At 37.4% G+C, this 17,589-nt stretch overlaps 2 protein-coding genes across 8 annotated transcripts in view; one reads left to right on the forward strand and one right to left on the reverse strand.

Annotated features, from left to right (window-relative positions):
• The window catches only part of tmem63ba (transmembrane protein 63Ba), a 63,253-nt gene extending 61,079 nt beyond the window's left edge, over positions 1–2,174 (reverse strand). For all 3 annotated transcript variants that reach the window (XM_055171138.2, XM_055171137.2, XM_055171136.2), the window contains exon 1: positions 1,918–2,174. The gene's annotated coding sequence lies outside the window, so the exon portion shown is untranslated. The remainder of the gene's footprint in view (positions 1–1,917) is intronic.
• A 447-nt stretch (positions 2,175–2,621) lies between these two features.
• The window catches only part of LOC129416752 (arginyl-tRNA--protein transferase 1), a 123,386-nt gene continuing 108,418 nt past the window's right edge, over positions 2,622–17,589 (forward strand). For 2 of the 5 annotated variants that reach the window (XM_073873527.1, XM_073873526.1), the window contains exons 1-6: positions 3,984–4,145; positions 10,950–11,013; positions 14,476–14,538; positions 15,077–15,192; positions 15,447–15,545; positions 15,861–16,055. In XM_073873527.1, the coding sequence (XP_073729628.1) occupies positions 4,046–4,145; positions 10,950–11,013; positions 14,476–14,538; positions 15,077–15,192; positions 15,447–15,545; positions 15,861–16,055 (637 nt within the window). In that variant the 5' untranslated portion in view covers positions 3,984–4,045. Of the gene's footprint in view, positions 2,932–3,983; positions 4,146–10,949; positions 11,014–14,475; positions 14,539–15,076; positions 15,193–15,446; positions 15,546–15,860; positions 16,056–17,589 lie in introns of those variants that run through there. The other 3 variants (XM_073873530.1, XM_073873529.1, XM_073873528.1) reach the window with 2 other exon arrangements.

The following is a 17,589-nucleotide window of genomic DNA, read 5'->3' on the forward strand; positions in this document are numbered from 1 at the left end:
TATGTTTTACGGCAATGTTACTAGGTCTGCTTTACGGGAGCGATCCCAGAACATTTACAGGACGTGTTTGCGTTCACACAGAAGCCTCTCTGCCAATTTCACGGAATATTGTGGGAACAAAGTGCTGTGTAAATGAGGTTGCTGACGTAGTTGCCAACGTTTTTTTCCTTTATTTTATTTTTAAGCCATTATGCAAACATTGTAAACAATACTTAAACATCCCATACAGGGCTTAACATAAAGGACTGCCCGATGGCACATTCGGGCCAGTAAACAGAATTGTCACTTGCCCGATTGTGCCAGTGCTTCATCCTCAGTCATTAAAATATATTTTCTGCCTGTGGCCATATGTCTGTATGTATTCTTATTTTAAACATTGCAAACGGTAACTTCTCAGCAATGTCATGAGGTTTCTCCAACCTTATTGGTTGCTGTTAACAACAATGTGTGTTGCTTGTTATTTCAGCTGGTAAAGCAAAGAGACATTAAGATGGTGGTCAAAAACATAATTATTTAAATGTTTTTGACTTACATCAGCAAGGCACGTGAAAAAGTCATGGCGCATGAACACAAAAGTGTACTTGTTGCTTCATAATATTATTATTGAACGACTGATGGCACATGGACCTTTTTGGCGACGTCTTTTTCATTATTTTCTGGGCTTGATTGTAAAAATCTAACTACATTCTATGGGTCATTCACAACAAGTCTTCGCGTTTTCAACAAAAATATCTAAAAATGTATTCGGAAGACAATCGAAGGACTTGGTGGTTTAGAACAACACACGAGTTAAGTGATTTATGATAAATGATAAATTTTTTATTTTGGGTTAGACTAAAATTAAATTACCCTTAATTTTTACTGTACAAAAGAGAAAGTAATACCAGGACATTTCCGGCCTCCATACTGCTAAATTAGGCCAAAACTGTGGTAAAATTGCCTCCCATTTCTAGAGGCCACTTTCAAGATGCCAATCCAATCAATATATTGATTTTCCATGTAGTAATCTGCACTCTAGGCCAAACTGAGGTTACGAGAGCTGCACCAAAAAAATAAAAAAGCCTTGAGCAACTGCGCCAACAGCATGCTTAGTCATTAGATAAAGGAATGATCTAGGAACAGGATAAACAAACAGCAAGATATGCACACAGGTGGACTTAAATTATGAAATATGAATGCTTACATAGATACATACAAATAAAAAAACACAAACACCTACAACCCCATGCAACAATTCTCTAAACTTTTTAATTAAATATTTAGATAACAAGCTTAGGTTTAACATAAGTTACTTTATTGAAATGGTTCCTGCCACATAAGCATTAGTAGGCTAACGTTACTGTGCTAGTTAAATGGCCCAGAATGTCACTGAACTACACTATAATCTGTCATGATGCTAAGGATTTAAAACACTGACACTAATCATGTGGTTATTAGATATGTCACACACATTACCTCATGTAAGACCTCATAAACTACACTATAATACCTTTGGTATATTTACCAGACAGTTATATAACGTTACATTTCTATTTACACAAGATAAGGCTAAGGAATACAACCATGTTAGCTAACATGCCAGATCGTTGTTAATAATATGACTTAGATTTAACATTAATAATGATTTCTACATTCATGAGAGGGCTTTAAGCAGTTGTATGCCATTAATTTTAAAAGTATTGGTCAAAGTTGAACACATTCATAGAGTTAGCTGCCGCTAACGCTGCTGTTAACCTAGCCGAGTGCCTGTTAGCCTCTCTGGTGGGCGATTTCACATCAACATCTCCTTAACGTTAAATCTCTAAACACCGGTAAAAGTTGTCTTATGCTAAAATTAAGTATCAAGTAATCCTAAAAAGACAAATGCGAAGGCGATTAAACTATTTGGTTAATGTGGCACAAGTTAACATAACTCACCTAGCCGCAGTGGTCAAAGCCTAAGTAGCTCTCAGCTAGCTACTGCTGTAATGTCCTAAACAACAAAAATAAATCTTCGAATTTCGATCCCGACTATTTTTCAGAGTTTGTCTGCGATGTTTAATAAAACAGCGATTACTCCATTGGTGGATACATCATCCAGTTGGTAAGTCCCCTGGAGCTGACACTAAACAAGCCCTAGCATGGCTGTATGATGGGTCGGGCCGGTGTCTGAGCGGTTGATAGGCAACACACGAACTGTTTCCCAGCTGGGGCGTCGGCCATGATCGTCATTCATCGGATTTCTTCGGGTACACTCGGGCCCCGTTCGATTCCTTTGGTAGACTTTCGGCTATACTCGGAACTATTCGAAATTATTATGTAGCATTAGTTTTTTTTAAAGTCGAAATTATTAGTCGTTATTAAAAAATATTTACACCAATATTTTAAATTTTAAGTTGCAAATAAAGACTAAAACATCTATTTTACGTTTTAAATGTGTATACATCAAAAATCCTTAGATGACTTTTTAACAGAAAAATATCCATTTATTTATTTTAAAATAATGACAACATGGCTAACATTTATGTTAAAACACGGGTCAACCAATAATATTGTATGGGGTGTTTATAAATGTTATACTTTATTAAAAGGGATCCTCTACTGCTCTCTAGTGGCCTTCTTTGACATTAAAATTATATATGGCTAGTTTAGAACAGTCGTATCTCGACGTTTTTCTGTACTTTCTGTACTGTTCCGCACAAAAAATTAAGAACCACACTTTGCCTCAAGCTGCGGGCGCGCGCGCGCGTGTGTGTAGTGTGCGCCATAATCGGCTTCACATAACGACAGAGCTATCGGATATGCCTTAAAATAATCGTTGCATGGCACATATTATCTAGACATCAGCAAGTACGATATCTTGGGAAATGCACTCAATAGTGGAGCTCAAAGGTGTAAAGTGTGGATATCGCTGTGGCTATTGCGAAAATGCATGGGGGAAAGCATCATATGGTAAGTCACCATAAATGGATTTGGTTAAGAGCAAATCAACTACCCTCTTCTGTGAAGGGGCTTTAGTACTGATAAGTTACTTAATTTAAAATTAAGTATCACTTTCATACTGTGGCATCATTGGTTAGAAAAAGCATGTCTGTATACGTAAATTACAGCAATATATGTTAATCACAACCAAATCCCACATGAAGCACTCGGCAGCTATTATTGAAACAGCTCTGGGCAGTTAGTTCATATAACGTTAAGAGAAAGTTCTGTCTACATGAATGTGTAAACCTATATGTGTAAAATTAGTTGCTACGATCGCAATTACACAACATATTCCCGACAAACAATTAAACATGACATCACATGTATCATAAAAGGGCAAACTGTGCTATAAACACTAGTCCATGTTGCGCTAGCTACTCGTGCGCATGCGCAAATGAACAACGATTGGACCTTTACTGAAAAGCGGAACTTCCTTCGCTAGAGCGTTGAACTTTCCCCGTTTATAGTAACGCCAAAGAGTATAGGTAACGCTGCAGTTTAACGCCAGATATAAAGTATAAAGACTTAACAAGACATCAGAGGGAATATGTTAATTTATCAAACAAGCAAAAATGTGAAGGCTACATAAGTTTTTTACGAGAGCGGCTTTGGTTTCACTCTTACTGGACATACAAAGTGAAAATGTGCTTCCGGGTCAGGAGTTTGTTTTGCATCCCACTATGGTCAAGGCATAGGCATGACCGTTCTTAATAACTTAATACGTAATTTCTTCTAAAAAAGAAAAAAGCACAAAAAACTTTATCGGTCATTATGTCACGCCTGAATATGAGTATATATATATATATATATATATATATATATATATATATATATATATATATATATATATATATATATATATATATATAATCATTATAAAATAAATAATATTATAATTATAAATAAAAATTAAACACTACTGTAAGCCTAATGACTTCCGTAATTCTGCATTAAGCCAATCAACTGCAACCTCTAGGCGTACGTCGCAAAACATAGTTAATATTCATGAAGACGCCTTCGTCGTAGTAGGATTTGTAAATTTGGTACTGCCGCTGCAGCTGACTTTTGAGTGAATGTGGAAATGGCAGCGGGCGGATCGTACAGTATAGTGGAGTATTTCGGGGGAGATGATGGCTATCGCTGCGGTTACTGTAAAAATGAAAAGGGCAGTTTCTCGAACGGTGAGTGGACATTATTGCTGGAGGCTTGAGTTAAACATTGAGCGAATCGACAGCACGAGCTTTTGTATGAAGCTGGGAGGGATTCACCAGTCTGTCCACCATGAGCTTTCATTTCTATTTCCAGTTTCATAAACTACAGGGCACGGTCTGTCAACTGTTAAAATTGATGCGGTGTTTCGTTTCAGAGGGTTGTCTGCTTTAGTGTATCGCTGTTCTTGAGGAACGTTAGTAAAACCTAACTGAGTGGTTAGCAAACAGGTTAAGCTACACAATAAGTTAACCTCTGGGTTTTTGTTTATTCTTTATATTTCTGTTATGTCTCTTACAAACAGGTCTTATCATCTATTATGTTTTGTTTATCACACTGAGGACCCTGTCAGTCATACTGGATGTGTCCTGTCATATAAATGATTCAAGACCACAAGAGTATCTTTAAAAAGAAGACTTACCGGTGTGAGTGAATAGCAGAGACAGTGTCATGTTTGTAAATCCTTTTATCTGTGACACAATGAGTCCCTTTCTGTTTGGCCAGCAGTCAATAGAGCATTAATGTTGCTTGCTAGAGTATTATGATTATTATTATGAATAACTGGGGATCTTTTTGGTGATGTTAACAGCTCGCTGGTATTAAAAGTGGAGCCTTAAGTGGTTAAAGATGGATTTCAATGTTGTAACATTGAGAAAGTTGCATATAAATAGAGGACAATGTTGTCCATGAATGAACGTGCTGGAGATAATCTGATCCTGCTGAAAGAAAGAAGCAGGATCTTCTGATCTAATCCTGGCATGGCTGGAAGTTTCCGTTCGGAGAGGGAAGTGATGAATAAATGGGGTGATATGGGCCTAGAGACATTAACATATTTAGCAAATGTAGTGTGCTTTCACAGGTGACGTTTCTATCATGCATATAAACCGAAGTACTGTACAACCATGGATAAATAGTTTTTTAGTACACTTTTAAATACAAACTTTGTGAAAAGTAAAGTTATTAAAGAGGAAAATCTTGGGGGAAGAAAATTCTTATTTCTTATTTACAGGGTCCTTGAAATCCTTGAAAGTTTGTGAATCTGGGGGAAATAATTCTTGGCCCTGGGAAGCTTTTGAAAATATACATACATAGATACAGTTCATTAAAAGTGCTTAAATCTATTTTATGCAAGAAGTTTGCTGGAAAAACATTCCCTGTGTATGTGTAGTGTAGGATATCATCATAACATTTCTAGCCTTTTAAGCACACATGCTAAACTGTTCGCTTTAAATGCTTATATCTTCTGTATGCGAATGTTGATTCATACCAAAATGCTTTTTTGCATAGTTGTGTTTGAGACATGAAAACGTCTTGGGTTACGTACGTAACTGTTGTTCCTTGAGAAGGGAACGAGACGCTGCGTCTCCCTTGCCATACTTACTGCGTCCCTGTAACGCCGTCTTTGGCAATATTTCAGATAGCGATATACTTCCTGGCTCCTGCGTCACCCTAGCCGTTTCTCAATACCAAGTACGCCAAACTCGGACTTGTGTCCTTCGTAGTTCGAACTTGCAAGTTCAGACTCGGAAGAACGAACTCCTGACGCGAAATGCATTCTGGGAAACTTCGCCGTCATAAGTCCACACAAGTCTCCTCTGATGCATCCTCGATAAAATGGGCGGATCAAGAACACATCCGGGGATTTTATGTGAACTTGGGCTTGATGCGAACTTTGAATTGGAACAGTACTTGGTCCGCAGCTGATGACGTTTCACAAGTCCACAAGAACGCAAGTACAGACAAGAACGCATATTGAGAAACGGCTCTTGTCTTTGTTGTTAAGCCTCACCATTGGTTGAATTTGATATAGACATTTAGACGCACTTACCCCTGGAAGCGTCCCCAAAGTGTCACCGCAGTGACGCAGCGTGAGTTCCCTCGAAAGGGAACTGTAACAATGTATCTTAAAAGGTAACACGATGCAACCTTGTTCTCACATGAAATGTGCCCCCACATTTAGTCCTTGAATTTGAGGGTATTGAACCTGAAAAGTCTTTAATTTGAAGTTAACTAAGGTGTGGGAACCCTGTATTTATCTACAGTACGTTGTTTTCCAACCACCCTCAGTCAGTGACATGATTTATTTTCTGATGGTCATCTTACTCTACTGGGATGCGGCAGTGTCCAACACACATGACCAAATCACATTACATTGAAATTTGTACTGATCTTTTGTTCAGTCTTCTTACATGTAATATTATCTCTCATCTTACATATCAGTTTTTCTGAGTGTAATACAAGAACAGCATGTGCTGGTTGACTTTTGCATAAACACTTTAAAGCTAGAAAGGCTCCACCTGAATTCAGGACTGAATATTAGCATGTGATTTAAAATAATGCACCTGAAACTTTGACCCAATTTAACTGGGGATTAAAAAGAATAAATATGCTTATTCATTTTGTGTCTACACATGCACTTTAAAATCTGTTTAAAAACAGCTTTGAACTGTATAGAGGTGAATGACTTGTCGTATGATTTTGCCAATTGCACTTTACCACATATCTATGCAATTGCATTAAACCAGGCTACTGCTTAACTCCGCGATGGCACTGTCTGTGCTGTCATGGGGCCTGAATCTTTGTCGTCATATGACAAAAGAGATGCTCTGAGTCTGAACACTTAGAATCACTGTTTACATATTTTAAATTAGGCAGTTTTTACTTCGTTTATTTTATTTGTTGATTTACAAAGATTTTAAAAGCCAGTTTTATGGATGGGACTGAAATATCTCTAAAACTGTAAATAGCCTGATTTCCATTACAGATTTTAACAAAACTTTGTGATATTGCTGCTAAATATCAATTAAAGGTCACATTCTTTCTGATACCATTTTTTAAACTGTAGTTAGTATGTAATGTTGCTATAGTAGCATAAATAATACCTGTAAAATGATAAAGCTCAAAGTTCACTGCCAGGTGAAATATATTTTTTAACAGAATTCGCCTTTCAAAGCCTACAGTGAATGGCCGGTTTGGGCTACAGCCCTCTACTTCCTGCTTTAACGACGTCAGTAAAACAGTTTTTTGACTAAACTCCGCCCACAGGAATACGTCATTCGCCAGCTAAGCTAACGGCAAGCTAAGCTGATATCGAATAACAACACACTAAACAAACTACAAAATCAGAACTCAATACGTATTTCTGAAGGAGGGACTTCATAGAACAAGGAAGACATCAGCCCGTTTTGAGGACATTGAAAACAGCGCTATACAGATAAATTGTGTGATAAATACAGCGTTTTTTTCACGTGAACACATATTATATTGCGCACTGTAAACACAATCAAAGCTTCAAAAACAAAAAAAGAACGGGACCTTTAAAAGAAAATGAAGGCGTTTCCATTAACCAATGTTGTGCAACTAAAACTTGTTTTAATCGCAGATGTTTGTAAATTATTTATATTGCAACCTCCGCACTAGCCATTATTTTTAATCCGAGAAGATGCAGGCTTCAATAGCAATAGTTTTTTATCGACATATCAAAAATAGTGCTGCACTAGGGCTGCAAAACGATTCATCTCGACTATTTGTGTGACGAATAACATTTTTGTTTACTGTTATATATAAATGTATATATGAAGAGTTTGGTTCCAAAACGCAATAAATCCATTTTGACAAATTTTGGTAAAAACGTGTTTTCTATACCAAGAAAGTGATGAAAGATGAAAACAACTATTTTCTGTTACAAACTTTCACACAACATCTTTAGGTTATAAAAACATAAAAAATTCAAATCCATAAGTTGATTTTCAAAGATTTATTATAAAAACGGATTATTTTTTCCACAAAATGCAATAAATCCATGACAAGTTTTTATTCAAAATGCTATAAATCTATTGAATCAATAGCCTATATAAATGTGCATTCATCTTTGCCATGTTATATTCATTTAGTTGACTAGTTGTACACACTAATTAAAAATATAAACATTAATGTTATTAATCAAAACACTTACTTTGTCATATTAAGAACCCTGTCATTGCGGTTACTTGACGTCTTCGCTTAACGTCTTTCACAGCGATCAGCTGTAAAATGTTTTTGGTCCTGCTCGATTTTCGTTGACTTTGAGTAAAATTATGGAAAGTTTTTCATAAGATCCTCTGGGGTCAATGTGTTAGCATGAGAAGCTTGATGCTGTCGGGAGAACAAGCACCCGTCTCCCGAGTGCCTCTCAGGGAAATTGTTAGATGCTGATGGCTTACGTTTCTTTCCCATCACAGAAAGCCATCACAGGTTTAGCGATGCAATTAAAGTATTCTTTTGTTTTGTTTGTTGATCACGTAGTACAAAGTAGATGAGGAAAACCAGGACTCCGTGTACTCAGCGCGTCCGCCATTGTTTGTTTACATTGCGTGAATGGTCCGCTGTAATATCAGAAATGGATTTGTTGCGTTCTGTAAAAAAGGGGGAGTGGCGTTTGTCGCATTATGGGAAAAAAGGGAGAAAAGATGATAGAATAACACGGCGGATATTGGATTTTGCGTAAAATTAAGAATTTACTTTTAACTACTGACCTGATATAATGCTGATTTTTGCAGTAACTCATTTTTTTCAAAAATGGCGTTTATTGCGTTTTGGAACCAAACTCTTCATATATAAATGAAAAAAAAAAAATATATATATATGTGTGTGTGTGTGTGTGTGTGTGTGTGTGTGTGTGTGTGTGTGTGTGTGTGTGCGCGTGTGTGTGTGTGTGTGTATGTGTATATGTATGTATATATTTAAGTATTTATAATAATATATAATATAAATTATATTTAAATATAATAATGTATAATATTTCTTAAAAATATATTTTTTCATCTGTGTGTATTAATATATATACACAATTATTATAAACAGTTCACACACATTTATGATGTAAACAAAAACGATTAATGGTTTCAGTACTGTTTTGCATAGTCTGTAATGGAAACCAGGCTAGGATAGATATTAAAGAGAAGTTACAGTAACTCCTGTTAATTCTAGCAGTAGTGATATAAAACTGACTTCATGGTCATGCACACACACACACACACTTTCTTTATGAAACCATGAACAGAATCAGCAGACTGTTGTGTTTTAAGTAGCAGGTGTCTCATATCTGTCAGAATAATGGCTGATAAGCCAAGTAAAAACAAACACATTGTGGTGACCAGATGGATGCTGTTTGTGAGGGGGTCGCTGGAATTGGGCACACAGCACGTCTGTTTTGTTAATGTACTGGGAACTGTCGGCCTGATCTATACAGTATGGCCTATACAGCAAAGTTATCACTGGAACTGGAAAATATATGTCCATTAAAAATATAATTGACTTTGATGATTTTTAATATGTGACCTTGTCTGTGCAATCCAGTCTAATAATCTAAATATACAATTTGGACCTTCAAAGTTTGATTTCAGTCATTGATATTAAAGGGACACTTCACCCATTTGCATTAAGCTTTGTATAGTTAGAACCCCAGTCTAGGGCTGGGTAACGTCGATACTTTTATGGTATCGAACGAAAAACTCCCATACTTTGAGTATCGAAAAATTATTTATCTTTCGGTGCCAAATTTCGATTCCAAAAGCCAAGCGTCTGTGTGAGCCTGTACTTGCATTTAAGGACCTAAAGCGCCAGTGATTGGCTGTCCACCACCACGTGATGGGGAGGACTTCTGAAAATACTCGCAGCTGCTCGCAGTCACCCAACACAAGTGTAGAAAGGATGCAATATGAGAAATATAGAGAAAGTCTTTTTGACAATTGTCTTACCAATAGAGTATTGAGCGCAAGTATTGCCGTGTTGTCTCCGTGAAAGGCACATCAACCAAAACAGCGCTTCTCCTAAAGTTACATGGGGTTTTAATTTAAAGCACGCGCGCAGCCTTTGTCTGCTTGTTTTACTCACGTCTGGATCCGCATTTCAAGACTTCACGCACACGTCTCCCACAACAGTCTCGACAAGGTGTTTAAACTTGACCCACGCGCGCAGCTTGTGTCTCTCAATGCATATGAAATACCCTTCATGCCCTCATCTCCCAAAATGGACGATGCGTTTAAACCTATTTTTTACAGTCTATGGTTTAAACTTGACACACACGCGCTGCCCAACACTGCTTACAAGCCTGTCTCGTTATTTAAAACAAACTAAAATTCCATTTAACTAGTTTGCTAATTTCACTTGAATGAAATGACATTGAACGCATTTTCTTGCGATTTTTGTGTGAGCATATCAGTGAATACCCCTGACCACTCGGTGAGTTTCACGGCTTTGTAAACGAAAGTTTAATGCATTTTAGAAAGGATTGTTCCAGTATAAACCCATCGTAGAGGTGGGAGGTGAAACGCAAAACCCGAAAATTCTCGGGGCAGCCGCATATGTCGAAATTTCCGTCAAAACCGTTCTGTTTCATCATGAACAGTCTGAAAGCAGGGCTTTGGGTGTGAAGTGCCGAACTTGTCCTTTAACCTCACGGCCAAAAACCAAGACGATTTTCAAAGCCTAAACACAGATATAAAATGAGATGATGCATCTCAAGGGGCTATCCATAAATAAAATCAAGTAAGTAAAAAAAAAAAATCAAGTTAGATGTACTGTACTTTATGTGCTTTTATGTAGGAGTCTAATTCTCCATGACGTCAAGGGAAACATTCGGAGAGCTTTGGTGTCAGGGGTCGTTTCCAACTTCACATGCACTTCACATTGATAAATGTATTAATTGTTTACATACAAACTCAGCAGGGTAATATATATTCTTATTTACTGTAGTATATTTGTTTTAACTGTTGTAAAATCTGTTTTCTCTCTAGGCATGTGGTCCCACACTATGACAGTTCAAGACTATCAGGATCTCATTGACAGAGGATGGAGAAGGTGCTGATGCAGCTTTATTTATTTTTCATTTCACATTTACTCAAAATGTTATTACACAATCTTCAAACCTGAAATCATGCTAATAGATTTTCTTAACAGCTGACATTAAAGGCGGAGTCCACGATGTTTGAAAAACGCGTTGGAAAAGGAGACGGGCCGACTACCAAAACACACTTATAGCCAATCAAATCAAATCAAATGCCGGGTTGCGTATGTGTGGGGCGGGTCTATCAACAGAAGGTCCAGATTCTATTGGGGTAGGGTAGTGTTTGTTTGGGTGATTTCAAATATCAACATTGGCTTTCAAACATCGTGGACTCCGCCTTTAACACATTGACATTAAGAGGAGATAGTGTAATGAGCTTAAAGTAAGACAAAGATTCATTAAGCTGTCTCACAGACGTTCTCTATACAAGAGAGAGAAGTGCAAGACACACTATGTACGTTTTTTAAAGAGACAATTAATGGCACAAAATGTAATTTTTCCCCACTAGAGGTCGCTGTATGAAAACAGTCGCAGCTTTATGATGCTGTGTGAAGGAGCGTGGAATGATGGGAGTTGTACCACTATTGTTGATTAAAATCAATCCAATGGGACAATGGAATGAAATAGTTTAAAAACCATTTTGTGTATGCCATAAGAGTAACTTGATAGAAACAACAAAGTGGCATGCTGTTCGTTAAAATACTACTTCCGCATAAAATACTACTACCGCATTTGGTGCTGCGCAGATCGGTCGCATATGAAATCTCGTGCAACTTGTTAGTACTGCTTTTGGATTGCTCTTGTGTTACTTGTGTTACTACGATGTCGTATGCCAATTGGTCTGAGCAGCATGCAAGTCGAACAAATAAATTATTTTTTTTTTACATTAAAGGGAAAGTTCACCCAAATATTAAAATTCTGTATTTATTTAATCACCCCCAAATTCTCTGCAAATTTTCATTCTGTTAAAATCATATGGGATAATGTAAGTACAAAATATATAACACAAGGGGCCCTATTTTAACGATCTGAAACGCAAGTGCGAAGCGCAAAGCGCAAGTGACTTTTTGGGCGGATCTTGGGCGCTGTTGCTATTTTCCCGGCGGGCGAAATAACTCTTGCGCCAGGCGCAAATCAATAAGGGGTTGGTCTGAAGTAGGTTCATTATTCATAGGTGTGGTTTGGACGTAACGTCAAATAAACCAATCAGAACGCTATCCAACATTCCCTTTAAACGCAAGGGCGCAAGTTCCATGGCGGGTTGCTATTATTATGACGGATTTACCAGGCGCACGCCAGGGGCGGTTCACAGCCAAAGAGACCCACGTTCTTGTAAGAGCAGTCAAAGACAGAGAAGTTGTTTTGTATGGGGATAGGAGAAACCCGCCCAAATCAGCGTCGGTTAAACGGGCGTGAGAGGAAATAGCCACAATTATCTCATCAGCTGGCATCCCCATCGTTGCGCCAATCGCTACAATGATGTCAGGAGACGGGGGAATCCCAAGCTTTCCAGCATAAATCGGGCACGCCGTGTAACGTGAGGTGGATCTGCCTCTTCACATGACCTGACGCCAGCAGAGGACATCGCTGCGCCCACCCTCACCGCTGAAAGGGTTTGGGGGCTTTGAAATCGGACCCAAGAAACGCAAGCAAGGTCCAACCCCAAAGTACACTTACAAATCAAGTTCATATACATTAAGGTTTCTTATGAAAACATTTTAATTATTATTTACATAAAATAAACGTAACACAGCCACACAACAAACTTATGAAAATATTTTCATCGTTATTTGCATGAGAATTTTTTAACGCAGCCACACAATAAATAAATAGTATCACCACAATGCTCACCGCTATGATTTCCCTTATCTCATGTGTTAATATTTTTTATTGTAAAAATTTATGATTTGCAAAAATAACTGTTGCATCTGTGTAGATTAGATAAGCAAGTGTGCGCGCGTTGTGCACGCTATACATTATGGTCAAGCATGCGCCCTTAAAATAGCATAATGAACCACGCGCAACGCGCCACTGACTTTAGACTAGTTTTTTTTGGTCAGTGGCACAATTGTTTTTTGAAACTGCAAAATAGCATCAGGGATGGTTTGCGCCGGAACACGCCTCCTTTTTTACGCTGAACTGCCCAGGGAGCGCAAGTTCATCCCCTAGTTTGCCGACGTGTGTCCGGGGAGGGAAAAACTCGCTGTGCGCCGGAGCAAAATACGAATGATACATGCGTCACTGACAGAGTCAATTGCGCTGGGTGCAAGATAGGGCCCAAGTAGTTTAATGGACATTTTAATGCAAAAACGTTAAATCCAACAACAGAGGCTGCAAAATCCCATCTCCACTGTATGATTTTTTTCTCATATTGAATATTGCTTCACAGTTTGGTAATTTGCCAGTGTCACTGCATTAAAACCCATAGATCAACTTTATAAAAAAGAAATTAAGGTATTTGATAGGAAACCACAGATGTTTCACCATTGCTCAATTCAAGAAAAGCATACATTTTTAAGTTTTGAAAATCTTAAAGTTTTTAAACGTAGCTGTCTTATTTATAGGTCAATGAATGGAATGGCCCCACCACCCCTGGGGGACTTAATAAAAAAGAGAAATAGTAAGACTAATGCGAGGTCAATTACTCGAGGGGACTGTGAAGTGGTGCCAGGGGGCCCCAGTTTTATTACATTTTATAAAATACATTAATTTATCATGAATTCTGTGTAATTAAACCTTAAAAAATAAGGCTACTAACCAACAGCACTACTTTGTATAATTTAATACGTTTTGTTTAATTAAGTTGTTACCTTTTAGAACAAATTTGTTGTAAATTTTCTTTGGGGGGGGGCTGCGAAGTAATGCACCGTACAAAAGGGGGGCCGCACACTGAAAAAGTTTGAGAACCACTGCTTTAGAAAGTCCACATTTTGCAAAATGTCCTCTCTATTAAAGGCTGCACAGATTGGAACAGTATGCCTAGAAATAGTCCTACTTTTGTATCATTTAAGAAGCAGCTTAAAAGATGGCTTAATAATAATTATAAATGTAAACATTGGGTAAAAAGTTAGACTGATAGGTAGATTAATTTTATTTGTATTTAATAAGATGCATAGCATGTCTATAATAAACATTCCCATATTTTATATAAACGTGTTACTATTAGTATTTTACATTGTTTAGGTACTTTTAATGTTTTTAGTGTTATAGGTTTATAAATTGTTGTGTATGTTGTTTGTTTCATTTGAGTTTGTTTTTTATGTGTGGGACTACGGATGGAAATTAGCATTGTGCTAAATCCGGTGTATTTACGTCAATTTTTATTGTACGTTCATTTATATGCATTGTCCCATCTAAATAAATAAATAAAATGAAATGAAACAGGAATGCTTTAATGAAGCTTTGTGAATGTAGTTTTCTTGAATTTTAATTGGGTTAACCTTACAGTATATCCTTTTTGTCTTTTGTTTTTTTAGAAGTGGCAAATATGTTTACAAGCCTATTATGAATAAGACCTGCTGCCCACAGTACACCATCAGGTAAACTGGTTTAATATTGCTTGATTTATTTACTGGTTTGATTAAAGTGTTAAAGCAACACCAAAGTGTATTTTTTACCTTAAAATAACGTTTCCAAAAAAGTTTCAGTCGTTGATCCACTTGAAACAGGGTAAAAGGCACTTTCACATTCGCTTTGCAGCCCTCTATCGGCCAAAACCGCACTAAAGAAGTTTCCAACCGTCAGGTCGTGGTCCTGTAGTTCGAGTGAAAACTACAAAAACTTGCTTTACGGCAGACCTACAATCCAATCAGAGCCAGCTTTGCTGCAGTAGGCAATTATTTACGACAGTGGAAAATGGACAATTCCGCTTCCAACCTGTAGGGGGAGCAAAGAGCAAAAACTCTTTAGTGTTGCTTTAACCTCATAATTACACATGAATGACTACTGAAATAAACTTTGTAAACGTGTATAGCATAGCAACAGTCAAGCTAGCGAACAATTGGAATCTTTAGCAATTTTAATGTATGTATATATGTTTTATGTTTTTTTATGTGATTTGTACTTGCTGTTTTGCAGGTGCCATGCTTTGAACTTCCATCCATCGAAAACTCATAAAAAGACCTTGAAGAGAATGAACAAATTCCTTTCCAAAGGAGAGATGCCAGAGGAACAGCATGATGGGGGCAATGAAGGTGATGGTCTCTTACTGGATAACTAGCAGATCATCACATCACATTGTTCTCCTATTAAGATCATTTTTATTGGATGATACCGAAAATGCTTTTCCTTCCGGATGTTTTGAGACAGTAACATGTCCACCATTAATAAATGAAGCTAATGATTAATGATTTGAACATTTATGCCAAGCCACTGTGTCAGTATTTTCTACAGTTATAGCCTCTGTCTATCTGTCTGTCTGGTCTAATCTAGTTTGATGTCATCCCAGGTGTTTTAGAAGACATCAAAGGTCACCTAAAGCCTCTCTCCTCCATGTTTCAGAGGACAGTGGCTATAGCTGCAGGAAAAACCCAGTCGTTTTTGGCAGGTGTGGAGGATCTGTGCACTTACATTTAAATTTATTAATTTAGCTGAAGCTTTTATCCAAAACGACTTACAATTGCTATGTATGTCAGAGGTCGCACGCCTTTGGAGCAACTAGGGGTTACGTGTCTTGCTAAGGGACACAATGGTGTGTCACTCGGATTCGAACCCAGGTCTCTCACACCAAAGGCGTGTGTCTTATCCACTGCGCCATCACTAGTCGCCTTTTTTTTTTTACATATTATAGTAAGAGATGGCATAAAATGTATTATGTTTCCAATGACAGTCATGCTTAATATACTACATGTGTGCTTTTCAGGGGAGCCCATGGACTCTGTGCACGAAGAAGGGGTAAGACCACCTCCTCAAGACCCTCTGAAAATAGACCACACTGATGTAAAGGACATCAGCAGCAACCCTGACCCAGACACCAAATCAGCCTCTCCATCAACACCCAGAAAAGATTCGACACCGACCCCATCGGAGAAACCCTCACATGTCGCGCCCAAATCAGGTTTGTTTAGAAATAATACTTTATGGATTGAATAGATAGAAAAAACTTATGCAAATTACGTTTTGTGCAGTTTTGGGTTTATGATAAAGCTTAGTTAAAGGAAAACACCACTTTTTAAAATATTTTATTATAAATGTGTTAGCATTTAGCTTAGCCCCATTTATTCATTAGGATCCAAACAGGGATGAATTTAGAAGCCACCAAACACTTTCATGGTTTCCCTATTTAAAGAGTGTTACATGAGTAGTTACACGAGTAAGTATGGTGGCACAAAATAAAAAGTGGCGATTTTTTTAAGCAGACAAAAATACTATATGGTATGGCGGAAGAGCACGATATGAACGCAAGATATGAACACAAAGTTTAATACTTTTAGTACAACAAATGATCTAATAAAGGTGCAAAAGGATTTGCAAACAATTAATTTTTTAGTCTTTTCACATTTTATGTAATTTACATTCTTTAGCTAACTTTAGCAGTGTAACCAGGGCCGCCTTAACCTAATGTGAGGCCCCGGGGCTAAGAGGTTTTGTAGGCCCCCTTCCCCTCGATTTATAGTCTCATTTTTTTATTTTTTTAAGTGTAATATCTAGGTAATCTACATCACAAAATGCATTAGTTTCTTTCGAGACATAGAACAGTGAGTTTACCCTCTTTGAGCCAGAAAACACCATAATATTGTTATTAACATATCACTGAGTCCACTTGAGCATAAACACAAGACACTTTATTTAACAACCACACAGAGCAACTTGTGGTGATATTAAAACCAAAATGTGTGAAAGTTTATATGTTTATAAGCTTTACGTTTATATAGTTTTTGGAATATACAAATTTGCAGAAATTTGCCACTCACTAACTAAATGCTCACCACAGTTTTAAAAATATAACAAGTTAAAGTTAGTTTTAAAGTGAAAATGCATTAATGATAACAAAAGATAAGTCTTTATAGACAGAATCTTGTTTTTTAATCAGTAATTTATTTTGTAGGCTATTGAAGATATAGTATGCATTGTATTTAGTATTTATGCATACATAAGCATGTAAAACAACCAAGTATGAATATGCACAAAACAGACAGGGAACATACCTGTATATAAGATCTTTAGATAATGAGATTATAATGGTGCTATCAGGGGATGATCATTTGAGATGGTCTTGTCGTTCTTTACTTTCTTAGACTTTACCGTTGCGTCTATTTCTCGTCTTTCTAAACCAACAGATGTGTACTGTGAGCTAACGTCGCGTCAAACTACATCGCTCCAGCTGCGTACGCGTCACTGATATAAATGCAAGTAAACTTAAACTTTATAACAACTAACAGCATTATGTGCGGGAACTCCTTTCTTAATTTAGCGGCACAGTTTCTTGCGCACGTTTGGAGAGACTTCTGCATGCCAGAGACTCAGCTGCACGAGCACCGAGAGAGAGCGAACAAGCTTATTATGAAATTTCAGAAATGACTCTTTCATTTGTTGTTGGATTATTTCCCGTTTCTCTGTCACACTCAGTCTAACGTGCAGGAATGTCAAGT

Source organism: Misgurnus anguillicaudatus, chromosome 11, assembly GCF_027580225.2.
Source record: "Misgurnus anguillicaudatus chromosome 11, ASM2758022v2, whole genome shotgun sequence".
NCBI lineage: Eukaryota > Metazoa > Chordata > Actinopteri > Cypriniformes > Cobitidae > Misgurnus > Misgurnus anguillicaudatus.